Source organism: Aethalodelphis obliquidens, unplaced genomic scaffold (genome assembly GCF_003676395.1).
Source record: "Aethalodelphis obliquidens isolate GAN/ISIS:26980383/991018 unplaced genomic scaffold, ASM367639v1 scaffold55, whole genome shotgun sequence".
Taxonomy (NCBI): Eukaryota; Metazoa; Chordata; class Mammalia; order Artiodactyla; family Delphinidae; genus Aethalodelphis; species Aethalodelphis obliquidens.
In genome coordinates, this window is record NW_020837999.1 from 4,638,789 (window position 1) to 4,659,451 (window position 20,663).

Consider the following 20,663-nt stretch of genomic DNA (forward strand, 5'->3'; position numbering starts at 1 on the left):
AGGTCAGCTCCCACTGGGCAGTGAGCACCTTCCAGGTACAGCCCCTGCCTTGCTCATTCTTGATTCCCCAACACGTGACGTAATGCCTGATACTTCACCTAATAGGAACTCAATAAATGTTGGATGAATGAATAAATGAATGGATGAATTAACAAATAGAAACCCAAAAAGGTATGTTTCTTTGCTAACCTGCCCAAAACGTACCGCAATTACTTGTATGAAAGTTAGCAAATGCTGAGCCACTGCTTGAATGATGATTCACTAACTGATTGATTAAGTTTTAAGCTCTGTGACTTCCCACTCTGACCAGCAACTGGACTTCTGATCCAAAATTGAGCCGCAATTACTGGTCTTGATATCCCAGTTGGTTGCCATGGCAATGCTTCCACTTCAAAATGCTCTGAAATTTTGGGTTCCAGTGACCGTATTGTATATCTGGGCAGAACAACTTTTCTCTACGACTCACTTCTGACTCATAAAGAGAATTGGGATGCTTTTGTTTGCCCACTGGGCTTTATTTCCTGGATGTTCTCTTTTTAAAAAAATCCAAAGAGTAGGATTATTTTAAGGCAGGTAATGAAAACGAGAAGGAGGGGATGCTATTAGTTTTTTGGACACAAACTTAACATAGAGATATGCTTTCTAGAAGGTGCTAGGGTCATGGGGTGTATGATGTGAGCAGGAAGGGGTCTGATGAGCCCCCAGGGTAACCTAATCCCATGTACTGGAGCGCAGAAGCATGGAATTTATGCACTTGTTTATGGCAGCAGACACCGAAGCTAAGGGATGTTCAGGGTATTCAGGCTCAAAATCCAAGCTAACGTGCTGCCTTCCTCTCCTGTTTATTTTGCCTCCTCAAGGCATGGACTAGGATGGGAAGAAGAAGGAGCAGGCCTGCTGGAACACACGTCCTGAATGACTCAGATGGGCTGCCAGCCCCAGAAGAACAATGAAGTAGAGCACAAAGGAGGGAGCAGAAGGTGAAGAAAGACAAAGCATTGCCAGTGATGGGCAAATGGGTGAATGTATTTGGGCCGCCAAAGGTGATTCCTACTTTCCAGCTTCACCCCTATTACTCTTAAATATTTCCAGCCTGACAACCTGTGCTCCACCCAAGAACTGCACCGAGAGTGCCCATAGGTTTCCATCATCCCTGAGGACTGAGAGAACACACAGCCGACAGAGAATGAGGAGAGAGCGGCCAATGGTGGCATGTGGATCAGCCGGGACCCCTCCGCGCTGCACTGTCTCCCTGAGGTTGCGAACGCAAAGAAGGGAGACAGTAACTGAAGCTGGGGATCAGGACAGGAAGCGCAATAAGCGGTGTCAGGCCCTGAAGCTGCCATGTGATAAGGAGGATGATCACACAGTCACACTCGGAGGAAACACTTCTGTGCTGCCACCTGGAAGTGAGTCTCCTTCCCCAACCTGCACCCCGAGACACCTGAATGACTCCAGAATCCCAGATCTCATCCTTGTGAGTCAGGCACCAGGTCCTGAACAGAGTGGGCCACAGGGAGATGGCAGTGCTTAAGCACCCAGAGCTGGAATCCAGGGAGAAGTTCAGGACATTATAGGGGAGCCATATGGCCTTTATTTTCCCTTCTCCCCTCTGGTTCTCTTCTTTTTTTCTTCCTGAAGGAGCTGATGCATCAGAATCCGATGCACTGTGACTTTTGAGGGGCCGAGTGTTCCCCACGTGCATGTCATTTGGGGCTCATGCACGTGGAAAGTCATAGAAAGTAATGCAGTTCAGGCCAAAGGAGAACTCCCGCCATACAGAGTCAGGTTCAGGGACGAATGGGCCATCTTAGGATGCCCTTGAATAGCTGGAGCACGGAGCTTGATGATAGCTCCCATCTCAACCAGTAAGGCCTCCCTCTGATTGCAGAGGCCTCAGCACAGAGGTCCATGCGTCTACTCATTGTACAAGACAACATCACATTTCTCAAAGACTACCCAGGTGCTACCAGATGTAAGCAATGGCCAAGCCCTAGTCTTCAATGAGGCCACAGAAGTCTTTTTAATTTTAGTGGGTCAAAATATAAAACCAAACCCTCATGCATTCCTGGGAATTGCAAAATGTTCAACATAGTTACCATATGTAATTCCACTCCTAGATGCCTACTCAGCAGAAATAAAAACATAAATCCCCTTGTGTATGGTATTCATAGCAGCACTATTCATATAGCCAAAAAGTGGAAGCCACCACAATGTCCATCAACTGGAGAAGAGATTTTTTTAAAAAGTGACATGTCTAAGGAATACTACTTGGCAATGAAAAGGAATGAAGCTCTGATGCATGCTAAAACGTGATGAACCTCAAGTGAAAGAAACCAAATTCAAAAGACCACATATTATGTGAAATGTCCAGAGTAGCCAAATCTATAGAGACAGAACATAGATTAGTGGTTGTCTCTGGTTATTGTGGATATGGGAAGGAGGAGAGGGAAATGGGGAGTGACCACTAATGGGTAAGGTGTTTCTTTTGGGTAGAATGAAAATGTTCTAAAATTAGATTGTGGTAACAGTTGCACAACTCTGCAAATATTCTAAAAAACATTAATTGTACAGTTTAAACAGGTGAACTTTATGGTATAAAAGTTTTATCTCGATATGCCATTTATAAAGAAAGAAAATATAGTTGACCCTTGAACAACACAAGGGTTGGGGCACCAACCCTCCATGCAGTCAAAAATCCATGTATAACTTATAATAAGTCCTCCGTATTCCCAGTTCCTCCATATCCAGGTTCCACATCCTCAGATTCAACCAACCACGGACCAGGTAGTACTGTAGTATTTACTATTGGAAAAAATTCCACATACAAGTAGACCTGCACAGTTCAAACTCATGTTGTTCAACGGTCAACTGTAAATAAACAGAAACTCCATCTGGAATGCTCATACAGAAACCATCAGGACTTGTTTTCTGCAGGAAATTTCTGGGAAGTTTTGTTTTTACTTGAATAAAAGGTGTTTCCCTACCACTGATACTGTCAGTCTCTCTGTAGGTATTATCCTGGACAGGGTAGGACTAGGAAGCAAAGAAAAAGAGGGCTATGGAAGAAGCATGGCATGCAGGAAGAGTCCTGAATACCAGGTGCTGGCAAACTATGGCCCACAGGCAAAATTGGGACTGCCACCTGTCTTTGAAAATAAAGTTTTACTAAAACACAGCCATGCTCATTCATTTACATATTGTCTAAGGCTGCTTGCATGCTCTAACGACAGAACAGTTGTAACAGAGACTATGTGGCCTGCAAAGCCTAAATTTTTTACTACTGTGCCTTCACAGAGAAAGCCTGCCTACCCTGCTCTAGATTCACGAGTCTACTTAAGTCTTAAGTCTTGCTGCTTAAATCATGGTCCACATACTAGCAGCAGCGGCACCTAGGAGCCTGTTAGAAACGTTCCCCCAGACCTACTGAAACAGGATCTGCATTTGTGTTAGTTAGCTGTGTTAGTGCAAGAAGCAGATGCCAAGATGGGGTTCAACATACAAGGATTCTGTTAGGAGAGACAACTAGGAGAGAAAACAGGGAGGGGGCCTGAAAGGACTGGGAGAGCCATCAGTTCATGGTACAGGTCTGACCTGAAGGAAGGAAAGAGAGAAGATGGAGTGGAAGAGAGAAAATGGAGTGGAAGCATTGTAAACTGCTATACAGTCTAAAGAATGATCTGCAAGGCCACCACGAGTCCTCAAGGCAGAGACAACTATGAGAGGAGATCTGAATCTCTCAGGAACTGGTTTTCCTTATCCCTGCCACACCAAGGCATGTGGCCTCAGTGGAAATGCAGTGACAGATTCAGAGCACAGCAGCTCTGTCCTTGGGCAAGGAAATGCCCCAGAGTTGGCATTCTCATTGCATCCGCTGCCAGGTGTATTCCCATCGCAGCAAGGACATTTTGAGAAAAATACCAGGTGATTTCTATGCATATTTAAGTTTGAGAAGTAATGCTCTAGAGCAGGATTTGGCAAACTCTACAAAGGGCCTCACAGTAAGTATTTTAGGCTTTGCAGGCCATACATTCTCTGTTGCAACTACTCAACTCTGCCATTCAAAGTGGGAGCAGCCACAGAGAACACACCATCAAATGGGGGTGGCTGGGTTCTAATAAAACTTTATTTACAAAAACAGGCTTCAGCTTTGGACACACATAGCACACACAGCCTTCCTTTTAAATTCTCTTTATATCTATGTGGATAATTCTGTGTGTGAATCTGTGAAGCTCCACACCCCACATCAACAAAACTCCTCACCCTGAGGACGCCACCCCCTTACTGAGAGAAGGGGTTGTTACATCGTCCTGTGAAATCTCATTTCTCAGGTGTCATTCAAAACAAAAAAGCTATCAATACGCCTTAAACAAGGTCAGCAGATGCTAGCTACCAGGAAATCCAGAGAGTTCTGGAAGTTATGTGAACTGCATGACACGGACATATTTCTGGAAAGTGAGCATAGATTCCATCATATTCTCAGAAGAGTGTATGATCCCAGAAAAAGCTTTGGACCATTGTCCAATGTATTAAATAGTATTGCCCACGCTAAAAATAAAATGATTTTTTTAAAAAAACACAGTCCTTTCAAGCCACTGATTCTACAGTGTTCTCAATCATCTTGAGACAATCTTGCCAAAAACCCTATCTACCGTCATTCCTATTTTACAGATTAGAACACTAAATTCCTAAGAAATTAATATCCTAACTGAGGAAGGACTGCAGGTTGGTGGGTTAACACCAAAGATGCATTGGTTAACACACTGCTCTTAGCAATGATCACCTCCCGCTGTTAATACCACTTCGTAAATAAATTCCACGGTCAAGCCTGTGTTGGGCACTTTACATACATGATTCAATTAAACATTGTAACAACTCTGCAAGACATTGTCTCATTTCTCCATCTGAGGACACCAAAGCTCAGAAAAGTTTAATGGATTGCCACAGGTGGCAGCACTGATTAAGTGTCAGATGGGGTCTGATTCCAGGTCTGTCTGACTCCCAAATTCTGCCCTGGAATGTCCTCTGAAACTTGGATCCGCAGAAAAGGAAAACTCATCTTCCAGTCAGGGACAGTTTCTTAGACATCTTTGTATTCCCCACAGAGCCTTGCCCTGCTTTGCATGGCAAGGCACTCAATAAATATTTGTTGAGTGAAGAAACGTGGGCTCGGGCTCCAGTTCTGCCATGGACTTACTGACTCAGTCTCCTGCTCTTGGAGCTGCAGGTGGTTACTCAGCTGGGCAACTTCAGGGAACATTTGAAATCAATTAGGGGTGAGGAGGAACCTATTAAAAGGTCCTCTTCTGTGTATGCTGGGGTTGAAGGAGAGGAAAGGAAGTTGAGAAGGAGAGAAACAGGATGGTTTCAGGGTTGGGTGCTGGAGCTTAAAGATTTCACACGAGGATGGAACAGAATTTGGCTTAAGTCCACTGCTGAGTTCCAACAGCCTCTCCAGATGGGATCCTGACCTCCGGCTACTCCTTGGTGGCCACAAGTCCCTGAATTGCCACGCCCCCGAGTAGTTACTTTGATGGAGGCCCCTACGCTGGAGCAGCCACTCACAGTCTTTTCCTAGGCCCTCTTGCCTCACATCAGAACTACGGGAGATTGGCAACTTCAGAAGGTCTAACTTGCAGGGGGCCCAGCACCATCACTCCCCCTCCAGGGACCAGAATCTTACCCGTGAAAGCCTGTGAGGCCTGCACTGTCCTTGGCTCCAAATGAAAGTATTCCAACAATCCATCCAGAATCCAACTTCCTATTTTGGAAGCACGTGGGAGTTAGGGGTGGGGGGAGGGAGGTAACTCTAGTTGATTTTGTTTTCTTTACCAGATTTTACAAGTGCCAGTTAGTCACAACCCAAAGAATGCCACTTTAGCCCTTTCACATAGGCCCTGCGGAAAGACTTGTATGAAGCTGACCCTAAGGGATGCCTACCAACAACGCTCTGGGAGGGGATGATTAATTACCTCCCAGAGGCCGGGGGGGGGGGGGGGGGGGGGGGGGGGGGGGGGGGGGGGAAGGACAGCCCTCCGAGAAACCAGACACATTCCCCACTGCGTGGCTTCCAAGGCACCGCCTACTCTCCTGTGCACGAAGCAACACTGCCACCTAGTGCCCTGTATGGGAAGTATTCCCTGAGGTCTCCCATCTCAGGGGGGTTCCTCTACAAGGGCTGGTGCAGCTGAATCACTTAAGATATCTGCCAAGGAGAAAATGCCCCAGGTTTGGTAGATGGAGGACCGGGAAACTGGGTCTATGTTAAGTAGGTAGAATCTGAGGTTTAAGAGCTGTTGGAAGAGAGTATGGGAGTCAAGTTTTGCAGCATCTTGGGTTATCCTCAGTGAAGCAGCAGAACTTCCATGGTTGAATTGTATTTAGCTCTCAGGAACACAATTCAGTTGTGGTCATTCTGCACAGCTGAAGGCCAACCAGCCCAGGAGCGGGCAGTGACCAAATAAAAGGACCAGTGCTAGGGTCGGAGAGGGAATTTGGGCTGATCTGTTGGTAGGAGTGAGTAAGTTAGTGAATCGGAGACCTTTGTTCCGGGAGGAGGGCGGTGGGGGTGGGGACTAGCCTTGGCCCTTCATGGTTCTCAGCCCTGGGGCCCCCAGAGGAAGTGTACGGAGCTGAGCACAATGAGCAGACAAGGATGCCTATGTCCTTGGGAACCCGGTTGCTAGAATCCTAAAGAATGAAAGCCTTGTTCCCAGCCCCCATCTCTCCCAGACTTTTACCCTAAATCTCTCCTGAATATTTTCTGATGTGCACAAATCTGAACAGAGATACAGGGTGGGAGGTGGAGAGGAGGCAGACCTGCGTATTTCCTGCCCTTCCACCTTCCTGGTGTGGACCTATAGGGGAAATACCAGCACACCTCCAGGAACACTTTGATTTGAAGAGAAAGAAACCTCCGAAGCTAGACTGTCTGCGAAAGAGTTCCTGCCTAATTTTACACGCTTAGGGAGGTTATGAGGATTCAGATGGGCACTTTGGAGAAGGATCTGAGTGTGTGCTGTGGCAGGGTGGAGGTGGGCACAGGAGGGAGAGGTACGGGCTTGCGGGGCAGGGGGGTGAGGGAGGAGGTGCATCAAGGAAGGCTGTAATTGGAATCAAATCCTGACCCTGTTCTCCCTGCTGCAGAGCATGAGACAGAAGGACATGAAAGGGATGGAAAGATCCACTGTCCAGAATCTGTTCCCTCAGGTTTTGGGTTTTAACAACTCAAAGCACTGGTCTCTTAGAGCCTCCCTCCTATATTCCTGCTGCATCCTTCTCTGATTCTTCTGAGCCAGGGAACTGATCCCAGGTCCCTATGCCGCTACTGCCAGAGGAGGGGTAAGCAGAGTGGTAGGCCCCGGTCTAGACTGCAAGCACACAGTTTCCCTGGCAGATGGGTACTAGGAAGTGAGATTAGGCAGCAAGAAGATGTCATCTGGGAAAAACTGTGAAGCTGCCAACTCTGATCAGATAATCATCTCATTATTTCTTCCATTTGGCCCCAGAATAAGGATTTCCTTCTACTCTTTCTCTGCCCCCACCTATCTTACAGCCCAGCCCCTTCTCTATCCCCTCCCTTCACCCTCTCCCACCCCAAAATAAAATCACGCAAAACCACAAGACTCTAGAGCGCTCAGTGTCTGGGAATCCCAGCTTCCAAAAGAGAAATCACAGCCAAAGAGGGGGAGACAGCGTGTCCGGAAGGGATGTTCCAGCAACACCCCATTGCAAGAGGCTCCCTCCTTCCAGATTTCTTTCTCTAGTCTGAAACTTATTTGCAGGCATCCAGTAACCTGAGAAGTTTTTAATACGGGGAGCTAGCTGTCAAGCCTTTGAGGGGTTCTGGAGTTCCATTCCCAGTCTGCCTCTGGCATACCTCTCATTCCTTCTGTTACCCCCTCGATGTCACAGGACTGGCAAACATCAAACGGTGTTGCAGACAATCCAGATTAATAAGATTTCAATGGTTCTACTAGGTGCCTAGCCTTGTGTGAGGTTCTGTCACGGGGCGGGGGGGCTCCAGAGGGATAATGGGAAACTGAATGATGAAGTATCACACCTAACCCCCAACCACCCCTTGCCTGAAACCAATCCCCCCACCATCGAAGTAAGGCAAAGGAGACATTCCTAACCCCACTCTTTTCTTTGTCTTTCTGGGTGACTTCCCATGAAAGCCAAGATCTGGGTATAGAGTAAAATAAATGTGGGTAGTGTTCCCAAACACTGCCCCTGATTAACACCATAGAGTTATACAAGGTGCATTTTAGGTCCCTTTTACAACGGCCAGGGCAAGAAGCCAGGGTCCTGGCTTGTGAGTGCCCACCTTTTCCAGCAGACCTTGCTCTTCCTAGGCTGGACTCACTCATGATTTTTAGGACAAAGCAAAGGGGACTCAAGGACCTAGACAAGGTAGTAGCTTTCTGCTACATCCCAGGGCTGCTCAGAGAAAAGGAAACCAACCAGGACCCATTGGCTGTGTACCTGGCAGCCTTGTTCTCTTGCCGCCTAGCCCAGCCCAGGCTTGACTCGCTGCCCAGGTCTTTACACTTTCATGTAGTTTCAAAGTTGCCTGGGTATCTCATACTGGACTATGAGAAATGGAGTGTGACACCTCTTCCCCACTGACAAAGAACCAGAGATCTTCCCCTTTAAAGAGGGATAAGAGAGTGAGCTGGAGGTCTCCTAAGTGCCAGCACAATGTATAGAACCACATGAGATCAATACAAGGGACAAATGCTCTTGTGGTTACAGAGTCATTAAGGTAGATGATGTCTGGAATCCTGCTGCGCAGATGAATAAAGGCCCTTCCCCCTCTCTGCTCAGCCAGCCCTCCCTGGCCCTCCTGCTCTGTCCCTTTCCCCTCCTTGCCCCCAAAGTCTAACCTCAACAAAAAAGGAAGCCAACCCTACCCCCGCGGACTACGGAAAGCCCAGGAGTGGGTTATTACCTGCAATGATGGCTGGGCTGTTCTGTCCTCCCTCCGGTTTCACCCAGGCTTCCACTGTGAACGCCTCCCGGGGAATGTCAGCCAGCACTTCTGGACGCAGCAACAGCTGCTCCCGCCTCCCAGAGAAGTACAAAACAGGCAATCCTCCTTGGGGGCTAAAGGTCTCTGCTTCCCAGTCGGGGTCCCCTCCACCATTCTGGATGCCGCCCTCCGAAGAGCTGGTTCTGACCCCATGCATAAGGGAATGCTTAGACCAAGGTTGGAAGTGCCGGGGAACAACACTGGGGTCTCCCTGCACACCTCCTGCCTGCCCCTTCGCCACCTGGCGCCGCCGCCTAGTCTTGGTCCGGCCCTTCCTTTGGGTCTCTGGTCCGGGTTCCTTCTGGCGTGGGAAGGTGGTGATCTTGGCGGCAGCCAAGGCTCCATGCTCTTGAGTCCCAGCCTCACCTAGAGGCTCCTTGGATCCTTGATTGCCAAGATAAGTGTCATCATCTCCCAGTAGCTCCGACTGCCCAATAGGACCATCCTCTACCCACAGGGCAGCTGGCCGCTCAGCCTCACTTGTCACTCCTGCACTTCCAGTCAGGTCTGGGGGAACAGATCTCACAGCCATTCCCTCGGCGTCTGGCTTACTGCGCCCTGCATGGTACGTTCCTTGATCCCCCGCAGGGTAGGGCCTCAGGTAGTTCCCAGGTCTGCTGGGGTAGACCCCAAAGAGGTGATGCTGAGGGGCAGCTCTGGGTCTTCTAACCTTGGCCCCCAGCCAACAGCGTTCTCCTTCCAACAGCACCTGATTCAGGTGTCCTCTTTGAGCCAAGGATCTCTTGCGTGTCCAGCCCAGCTCAGAGCTGACAGTACTGAGCGCCCACCCAGCCAGAATCACCAGGCTTATTCTCAGAATCTTTAAGCACATCATACCTCCGCTGGCTCTTTATACAGAAACAGAAGTCAACTTCTGGGTACCACACCAGGGTGATGGAGAGAAGAGAAAGAGACAGCTGGCAGTAGATTCACAGTCACCGGGCAAACTGTTTTGTTCACGGACCAAACTTTTTCAAGCAGCCCCAAAAGAGAACCTCTTCTGGCTACCTGCGCTGGGTGCTGGGCCAGCGTGGCCTCTGTACCTCACCCACCGTATGTGTTTCCCTCACCCTTCTCCCTTGACCTCTCTCTCCTCGCTCTAGTTTAGTCCTTGCAGAATGAAGTTCGTTTCTCTGGGTTCCTATGAATTTCTTCCAGAGAGCTCAGGTTTCTCTCTTTTTCTTTCTTCAATAGCCCCTCCCCTCGCTGATACTAGAAGAGGGACACATGGGCATAAGCCAAAGCCCGTCAAATACACACTCACTCACAAACACATACCGCTCACTACCTGAAGTCATTCCAAAGAATCTTAGCTTCTAATTTTCTTTTCTCTCTCCTTCTTCCTTCCCTAGGAGTTACCTTCTCTTTGTAGTCTTTAACCTCAAATACATCCACCTTCCAATAAACTGCTAGAAAAACTAGTATACAGACACACAGAATTTGATGCTTATTATCTAAAAAGCCAAAAAGAATCTGGGGGCACAAAAATCCCAGCTGGTACTTAACCTTCACTCTCCAGATGTCCTCCTCAGCCAGCTCTCCATCCAGCCTCCAGTCTGCCTGTGCAGGTCAGAATGCTTCCCTCAGCTCCGTGCTTGGGGTTGGTGAGTGTTAAAGGATTTTTGTTTGTTTGTTTGTTTGTTTTTTTATCCCCTTCTAACTTGTTGCTGTGTTGTAAGTCTCCGTAAAGTTCTCCTTTGGGGTGCCAGTCTGGTGTCCTAGTAACCTTATGAGTCTGAGAGCCCTTGACTTCACCTTCTGTGAGTCTTGTGGGTCCCTGGGAAGATGGAAAAGAGAGCGAGAAGAAGAGCATAGCCTTCAGGGGACCTGTTCTCTCCGGTCCCTCCTGCTCCCCTCTCTCCCTTTCTCTCTGCCTGTAATTCTCTTCTTGTTTGTTTCATTTAAAGACAATGATGATGTCAAAGCTAATAAGTTCGGTGCATCTCTCCACCTACTCCCTGTCCCCTCCTCCCTCCTGAAAACCTCCCCACCTCACTGAGGCACAGGGGACAGACGCCACTCTTGGTTTCCCCAGTAAACATTTCTTGCTTTCTCTTCCAGCAGCTGCAGCCTACACAATCAATAGCCAACAATCAATACTGTTTTGGAGCACTCTTTTCTGTGTGTATTCTCTCTCTCTCTCCCCCCCCCCCCCCACACACACTCTCTCTCTCTCTCTCACACATGTGTTGTGAACAGACTTGCTTACTGCCTGATAAATCCACACCAGGCTTTTAGGGACCACTTGCATCTTTCTTTTGTTTTGCCACACACCTCCTATATTTCTTCTTATTTCAATCATTTGGGATTTAAAAGAACAATACCCCAAATTCACTTTATATGAGACATTGGGGGAAAGGAGAAATCAATTATCCTGCTGCAAGAAGCATTCAATGGAAATGCCGTGGATTTGTGCGATACAGGTCTTCTTATTCTCGCTCAAGTTTCTCACTCTGAAGTTACTAAAAGTCACCATATGCTGAGTGAGCAAATAAACAAAAGAGATGCTCAAAATAAGTAAATTACAAAAATAAACAGCTAGACCCAAGCAGCTATTTTTAAAATTGATTTGAAATGAATGGATAGAATGTGGAAGTAAATAATGTGATTTTAACCTCCATAATAATGTTTGCCTAGATGTAAGCTATCTCAAAGAGTCCTACCGCCTAAACACAAGTGCGTGTATATATACACACACACACACACACACACACACACACAGCATGATTCTGAATTCTCAACACAGGTAAGGATGTTTGACCACAGGTGAGTACAAAACAGGTAGAGAAATATATTGGGTCCTTCATTCCATAGTAAGAAAAATCACTTACAGTTCTAAAATCACTGCTTGTGTTGCCCACATATAAAACATGCAGCCCACATATTTTGGAGTCAGATCACACTGCCTCTTTTGCCTTGGGTCTCCCCATCGTCTTCTAAACTCCTCTCCTCTGGCTAATAACTGGCTTACGTGCTTTAAGAAGGCTGTATCCTAAGCACCCCATCCCTGGCATGCCCTGTCTCCCTAAGCAGCATCCACTGGAGCCTCAAAGCAAGTCCCCAAAGAAGATATCCATCCAGGCACGTGGATACCACTACACAGAAATCCCTCAATCCTAGACTGTCCTTTTTCCTCTTATCATCTCCCTGTCTCCCTTCACTTTTCTGACTCAGCCCTTTTCCCTCCCCCTCACCCCGAAGCAGCTCAACAGAAATTGGGGCTTTGGTAGAGGGTAGGGGGAGATTCCAGAGAAAGACAGAAAAGCAGAGGAGATAGAGACATAGAGAGAGAAACCAGGAAAGAAAGGAGGGAAGGAAGGAGAGGGACCTTCGTTGAAATGAAGGGAAGATACCCAGGTAAGAAAAGAAGTAAACTCCCCCCTCCCTCATGCCACCCCCAGGACCCTCAGAAAAAGGTTTCATACCATTCATTTCAGGAAGGAGGGCTAACACAGCAAGGAAGAAGAGTTCCGCCGTGCTTTTCTCCCCCTTTTAGTGTGTGAATGATCTTGCATCCCCTATAGGTCTCTCCTGGCTCTCAGCTGCTAGTAATCCATTCATAAGGTTTCAAGAAGCTACACGAAACTCAAGCTTCCAGTTTAGTTTCTCTCTTCTCCCCTTCATTCCTTTGCTCACCACTCTCCTTCAGCTCTTGGCAGTCCAAAGTTTAAAAAAAAATGTTGAACCATTTCTGTGTTTTCCTCCTGTTGTAACTTTTGCTGTGACATCATAACCCTGCCCACCAACACCCCACCTCTCTCTCTCCTTTCCATCCCACCCCTCATCAGCCCCATGCCCCCAAAATACCCCCCACGGGGAAGAAGGGCTCCTGTCAGTTCCAACCTGTGAAAACACAAAGCTACTGGAAGGTGCCCCCTCTCCCCTCGGTCCCCCTCCTCTCTTCCCCTCCCTGCCTTACCCACCGCTCAGCCACGGCTCTCCCAAGGCTTTAACAATGATCCCATCTGTTTGACATGTGCGGAAAGGTGGGCTGGATTCAAATAATCTGTCAAGTGAATCATCAAAAACCCAGCAACCCCCTCCTCAATTCCATCGCACACGGTCACACACCAGACCCCAGCCAAAGGGTGAGAGAAGTCAGACTTGCACACCACCCACCCTGGATGCCAGGGAGAAAGACACCAAACATGCCAAAGGAAACGCACATTTATATATATGTATAAATTCTGTGGCTTATTTGTTTATGACAAACACCCACACCCCAAGTCTCCTACGCCTCTTCCCCAAACCCTGCCACTCCACAAGTGCACAGATTTGAAAACTGGTAGAATCTGTTTTGAAATCTCCAACGAGAGGGTTTTTCCCCCTTTTTTTCACTCCAAAGCACTATCTGTGGCGATCAGACTCGAGCAGGGTTGCCAGCAAATGCAGGAGGCCCCTTCTAGGGTACAGGCTTTCAAACCAGCGAAGCTAGAGGGAATGGATTTAAGGACACACAGCAGGAGCTGGCTGAATTTATTTTATTTTGACGGGGGTAGTTGGGGGAGGAATATCATTTCTGAAATGCCCAAGGAATGAAGGGAGAGGATATGGATTTCTTAAACAGTTTTTGCAAGAGGAGCGGTGTCTTGTTCTGCAGGTAAATCTATAAGGCAAGAAATTGGAGCTTACAGATAAACAAGGACCGAGAGGGAGAGGGAGGGAAAGGGGAAGGAGGGAAGAGAGGGGAGAGGGAGAGGGGATGGGGAGTTGGGGACGTGGAGAGAGGAGAGAAGGGGAGAAGGACAGAAGGGGGCGAGGGGAAAAGAGGAGGAGGGGAAGAGGGAGGAGGGAGGAAAGAAGGAAAGGGGGATAGGAGGGAGGGGGGAGGGGAGGGATGGAAGAGGAAAGGGGAGAAATGGAAGGGGGAGGGGAGGGGGACGAAGGGAAAAGACAAGAGTCTGGGAGGAGAAAGGACTGAAAAAAAAAGCAGGGAAGACAGGAGGGAAGAATGAGACAGAGAGGAAGAGAAAAAGAGAAAGGGGTGGTGAGGCACATAAAATATGGAGACCAGGAAGGCAGTTAGATCCATGATGGTTAAACATAAAGGAGTCAGAGAGGCAGGTGAAGGGACACACTATAAAATGGGGAAGAGGCTTGGTTTTACACACAGAAAACAAAGGGCACACAGTGAAGGGATTCACTCTTAGTGATCGGACACACTGAGAAAACTTAGATTGCCAGGGTGCAACCTTGTTTCTTTAAGTAAACCCCTATCCCTTCCTCCTTCCCTGCCCGCATCTCTTCCTCCAATCCCCACCTCCACCTTCCTTCATGCATCTTTTTGTTCCCAGCATTATCTTCCCCTGGAGAATTCAGGAGTAAAATTCAGAACCCACCTACCCACCCTCCAAATAAAACCCCACCCTTAATAGCCCCTTTCTTTGCTTCTATCCTCAGAGAGCCCTGCGTCCTCTTATCTAAAGATTGAGCTGTTTGTGACAATATGCACTTCACTTCAACTCAGATTATAGTATGTTTCCTTTAAGCCCAGGACCTCAGGGCTGTTTTGCTTGTATTTGCTGCCATAGTGGGGCTGGTCAGTTTCCATCAGCATTGTCATCATTATTATTAAGAGTCTTTGAGCAAAGGGAGAAGCCAGTCCACGCTGGCGTCCACCTGCAGTAGAGAGCTACAGTGGGGAGAGAGGGAGGGAGAGAGACCCCTTAATATGGTCACTGATCCTTTCTGACTTTCTGATTCCAAAATCTGATCCCTTGAGGGAAAAGCTCAGCTGGGAGCCGGCCAGGGAGTGTAGTAATAAAAGCCTTCCAGAACACAACCAAATGCAGTATCTATATATAGGAGCCGGATCTGTTTTAGCTACTTGAAGTCTAAAATGACACCCGGAAACAAACATTTCAGCAATATGTTTATTGGAATCTTATTCAGCTAGTGCTGGAAAGAGTGAGCTCTGAAGGATTTCACTCAAAGGCTCAGGGTTGTTGCTTTCTGCCCGCCCCTCCTGCTTTGGTACACAGAGCTGGGGGTCAGCTGCTCTATCATTCATGGGGGTCACTTGAGATCCCTTTGGGGTGACTTATCATAGCCCCTTTTTCCATGGGTGAGGAACAAGGGTGAAGTCACAATTAACGGCACGGACAGATAGGGCACCCAGGGCTCCTGAATCCCAGTCAGCTTTTCTCTCCTCTGGTATGCACCTGTCTTGCTGTGTGCCACCCGCATGCCAATTGGATGGGAGGGCAGTATCGAAGACTGGCCTTTCCGTTCCACATTCAGGCAAAAATGCCCAGGGAATGTATATTGGTCATATGTGTTCTGTAACTCAGAATCACACACAGAAGGAAATGCAAATCTGGATTCCATGCTCCCCAACTGTGCATTTTTATTTTTAAGATTTGGGGGGGGGGGATGTGGACCATTTTTTTAAGAGTCTTTATTGAATTTGTTACAATATTGCTTCTGTTTTATGTTTTGGTTTTTTGGCCCCAAGGCCTGTGGGATCTTAGCTCCCTGACCAGGGATCGAACCCACACCCCCTGCACTGGAAGGCAAAGTCTTAACCACTGGACCACCAGGGAAGTCCTCCCCTCGACCCTGTGCATTTTAAGCCAAGAGAGGCCCTATCTTTTTGTCAAACTGCTTGGTGCTCCTTATGGTAGATAATCATATTTTTTTCTACAACATTATTACTATTATAAATTATTATCCATGTTAGTGGTAGTGTTTTGCAAAGCTCCTTCATCCAAACAGATCAGAGTCGTTCATCTACAGGTTAGCCTTCCCAACTCCTCCAGAATTGCCTGTTGGAGGCAACAAGCCAGAGAGCTATTTCACCTGGTGTTAGTCCCTGTCTGGATGTTTTCCACAATATTTCGATCCTTGGAACCAGCTTGTGGAACCTTTTGGCTGGGGGAGGGTTAACAGTGATGCTAGACCCTGCCCTGCTCATCAGAGGAACAAAGGCTCTGCAGGGGTTTTGCTTCAGTTAGTATTGCCTTTGCACCTGGAGCCTCTTCAAAAGGCAACCTCATAACAAGAATAACAATTACACTTGTATACTTACTTTTCCTTTGACCCAATGCACATTGGTGTGCATTCTTTCTTCCTAACCACAACGACACAAGTGCAAGGCAAGTGTTATGCCCATTTTACAGATGAGGACACTGAGGCTAAAAGTTAAGCAACTTACTGAAGGACCTGCAGACACTAAGAATGCAGCCAGGACACATCTCAAGTGCATTGTGCTAAATGGAAGAAGCCAGACTCGAAAGGCTACATCTGGTATGATTCCATTTATATGACATTCTAGAAAAGGCAAAACTATAGAGACAGAATAGATCAGTGGTTGCCAGAAGCTGGGCGTTGGGGGGAGGGGAAAGTTGAATACAAAAAGCACAAAGCGATTTTGGGGTGATGGGACTGTTCTCTATCTTGATTGTTGTGACAATGCATGACTGTATGCATTTTTCAAAACTCAAAGAACTGTGAACTGAAAAAGGTTACTGTTATGTAAATTATACCTCAGTGAACCTGGGGCAGAAAAACAGAGCCAAGGGTAGGGTCAGGGTCTTCTGATTCTGAATACAGGACTCTTCTGTCTACACCCTGCAGGTATCCAAAGACCAAAGGAGAGCATGACACAATTTGGTCATAGGTTGGGGCCACTCTGTGCCTAAACTCTCCACTGACCTTCTTGCCTACCCCCTGAGATGACCCTGTGGAACCAGACTGAATGGAGCAGAACCAGCTTCTGGTCCCAGCTCCATCAACCCAGAGCATCCTAGCAAATCAAATAAGTAACCCCCAGATGAGCACTGGTGAACGATGAGGCCCCTGATCTGCAATTCAATAGCCATCTGACCTTGGACAAGTTGTTGAACTTCTCTGAGCCATCTGTAAAATGAGAGCTTGGAATAGAAGACTCTAAGTTCCCTTCCAGGTCACACTTAATATTCTCTAATTTTTCAACCCCACACTTATTCTGAGATTTTGTTTGCTCAGTTATTAAAAAAAAAAAAAAAAAAAAAAAAAGCCATTGCCCACTTCCCGTAAATATCCCAGAGACTCAAGTGTATATTAGCAATGGACACACAGGACATTTATTTTAGTCCTTAAAGAAAGCCATATATTCAAATGTAACTCCACTGTAACAATGATAGGCAAAAAGAGGGGTAGCATGTGGGGAGTTTTCAAGCTCTAATCCATATAGATGTTTATACATATGAGCCATTGCCATGTATTTAGAAAATCAAGTATCAGAACACATGGTATTAGTATGAAAATACTTAAATGGGAATGATTTTTTTCTTTTTTTATTAATTTTTATTGGAGTATAGTTGCTTTACAATGTTGTGTTAGTTTCTGCTGTGCAGCAGAGTGAATCAGTTATACGTATACATGTATTCACTCTTTTTTAGATTTCCTTCCCATTTAGGTCACCACAAAGCACTGAGTAGAGTTCCCTGTGCTATATAGTAGGTTCTCATTAGTTATCTATTTTATACATAGCAGTGTATATATGTCAATCCCAATCTCCCAATTCATCCCATCTCTCCTTCCCCCTTGGTAACCATAAATTTTTTCTCTACATTTGTGACTCTATTTTTATTTTGTTAATTTTTTAAAAAATTTTATTGGAGTATAGTTGCTTTACAACGTTGTGTTTGTTTCTGCTATACAGTAAAGTGAATCAGTTATATGTATACATATACCCACTCTTTTTAGATTTCCTTCCCATTTAGGTCACTGTGACTCTATTTTTAAATTTGATACCGTGCTAGACTCTTCAAGTTTGCTATCCTCCCACAGTGGTAACAATAAAAATATTAATAACTAATATTTATTAGCTACAATATGGCAGGCACTGTTCTGGTCACTTTAGATAGATTAGTTGATGCAATCTTCACAACAGTTCTGTGAGTGGTTACTTCTATTAACCCTATTTTTGAATGAAGAATAGTAGCGGCTAACATCTATTGAGTACCTACTACGTGCTCAATGTAACATGTACTAGTCCATGTAAATCTACGAAGCAATGTACATAAATCACCTCATTTAATCCAACAACTAACCTATGAGATAGCTCCACTGTGATCCCCATTTTTTAGGTGAGAAAACTAAGGCATAGAGAGTTCAAGCAACTTATTTGAGCTTAACCACCTTGAAAAGAACTACCTATCTCCAGAGCCCTTGTTCTTAATCTCCTTACTACACTGCCTCTTCATGGAGGACATAAATACATACTGATGATGACTGGACTCCCAGCACACCAAAACCAGACTTTTCCTGATCAGGACACCCCAGTGGTTTCTCTGGAGTACAGGAAAGGTTTTTTTAGGTCTCTTCCTTAAGTCTCTCCAGGTTGAAGGTCCAAAGCCTCCAAGAAATGTGGCCCTGCTGATAGCAGCACCCAGATACAGGCTGCACCTCTGCCAAAGCTAAGGTACCTTTCACACATCCCCAAGACTTCTCACTGCTCTTGCCTCCCTGATCCATTACGTTCCCACTGAAATCTAAGGGACTTTTAACCAACCAGCCATAAGTGAAAAACCAGTCACTTCCCCAGTTCATTAACTCCATCCGGGAAGTATCATGCAAGATGGATAAGTGTTGGGTTGTCTATTTATTATAACTAATACAAACATTTAATACTAATAACAGCTATTAGCTGATGGTCTATTAACCATCATAAAATATATACTTCCTGTGTTAAGGTCAGCTCTGATATAGAACTCGAAGTTTTACCCTAGATTCTAAATACTGAGTAGTATTCATGTCAGTTAATTGCTGAAATGTGGTACATGTGTAAATATTTCAAAATGGACATGCCCCCCAGATGCGTTCAGGAAAGGGAGCAGGCCTGTGTATAGAAAAGGAAATGTACGCTTCTTAAACCCCAGCCCAGCACAGCTTTTCCGTAGATCACAGCCACAGCTGGAGGCAGAAACACAAACCAAAGCTGTCTGAGCCCGTAAGCTTGTCAGATGCCCTTCAACTCATTCAACAGAGACCCTTTCCAGTAGGTGGCAAGAAAAGCTCAAGTTCCTTTTCTGCAGAAGAGTTCAAGTTTCTTTTCTACTAACGTGGTATAGTTAAGAGGGTAGGCTCTGTGGATGACAAACATGAATTCTAATCTGGGCTCTGCCCCCATGGCCTATGTGGTCTGAGGCAAGATTCAGGGCCACCACTGAGGACAAGAGCACGCCTGGGCCATCAGTGAGAGGCCGTAATAAGGCGCATTTCTCAACAATGTGTCTGACACAGAGTAAGTACTAAATAAACATGAGTACTATTGAAGAAGCCAACTCCTTGAACTGTTCTATCCTACAAGTTTTTTATTTTAAACTTTCTATCACTCCCAATGATCCATTTTGATGCCACTTCTCACTGTACTCAAAAGGTAAGCCTTTCCTGTGTCCCAATTGCTCTTTTGTTTATCTAAATCTGTCGTTCTCAATCCTGTCGGTCCCGTAAGTCCCATTTTGATAGCAACTATTTTGTACTGAAAATTCAAATATAGTATGACCTACCTTACATAATTTCAAAAAAGGTTAATGTCCTGTCTATAATATTAAAAAAGAAAATAACTTACACTGAATAAAATGAATTTTAACATATAAATATTTCCGACCCAACTACATTAAAAGAATGAAGTAAAAAAAAGAAAAAAAAAGATCAAGTAAAATGAAGCAATCAAATGCTTGAACCTACTTCTCATAAATAAGTTTGGACTTAAGAGAAATAAGAAAATATTCAACAAACATTACAGGTATTTCCTTTATACTGACATTTTGAATTCAGTGCTATCAAAGTCAAGTCGTATATATTCGTAGTCGGCATGACTACAATAGCTCCAAACGCAGACCAGCAGAGGTGTGTGTATGGGTGACTCAAATACTGTAAGCAGCACTGCCATCAATGGCATGACTTTCCAAAGTGGGAAGCAACTCTTGGTAAAATGTGAAAACAAATCAAAAGACAATCTTCCTTCAAAAACACAGAAGTTGCATTTTTAGGGAGTATATTTGAAGTATACGAAAAATACTTTTGTGGTTCAGCATTTATATTTAAAATAGAATCAGCTCCTAGACTTGGATCATTATAAATGGGTTTTTCAGCTACATGAATGTTTGGCCAGGCATTCAAGAGTCAAGCAGGATGCAAGAGGATTCATCTAGTGGGACTATCCATGTACTACAGGGATGTCTAACGTCCCTGGCACCCACCCACTGAATGCCACAAATAACCTCCAATCATTGTGACACCAAAACCACTCTCACTGTTTTCCAAAATGTCCCTAGGGGGCAGCACTTCCCCCATTGAGAACCAGTCATCTAAACCAAGGCCAAAATATTACGCAGACAAATCTAATTGAACCTTGTATATGTATTTGCACTTGACATACTGCCAAGATTCACAGGGGAGGAAGTCATGTGGAGGTTTCTAACTGCAATTTTTATGGTATTTGGTGATAAAGCTGAAGTATATACTCCTCAATAGTGGTTTGAACTGTGTGTATCGTATATACACACAAAGATGTATAGCACACATTCTGTCAAATGATCATCTTTCTAAATATCATCCAGTGAGATTCTCCGTGCTCAAGTAGCAGTTTACTCAGTTCCATTAAGCTCCCTCTACTTGAAAATAAATAAACACGAGACCCTAA

At 45.8% G+C, this 20,663-nt stretch overlaps 1 protein-coding gene across 1 annotated transcript in view; it reads right to left on the minus strand.

The window, feature by feature from the left end:
* PAPPA2 (pappalysin 2) overlaps window positions 1–11,164 on the minus strand; it is a 282,414-nt gene extending 271,250 nt beyond the window's left edge. The window contains exon 1 of the mRNA XM_027086240.1: window positions 8,951–11,164. Within this exon, the coding sequence (XP_026942041.1) occupies window positions 8,951–9,866 (916 nt within the window). The 5' untranslated portion in view covers window positions 9,867–11,164. The remainder of the gene's footprint in view (window positions 1–8,950) is intronic.
* Between the last annotated feature and the right edge of the window lie 9,499 nt (window positions 11,165–20,663).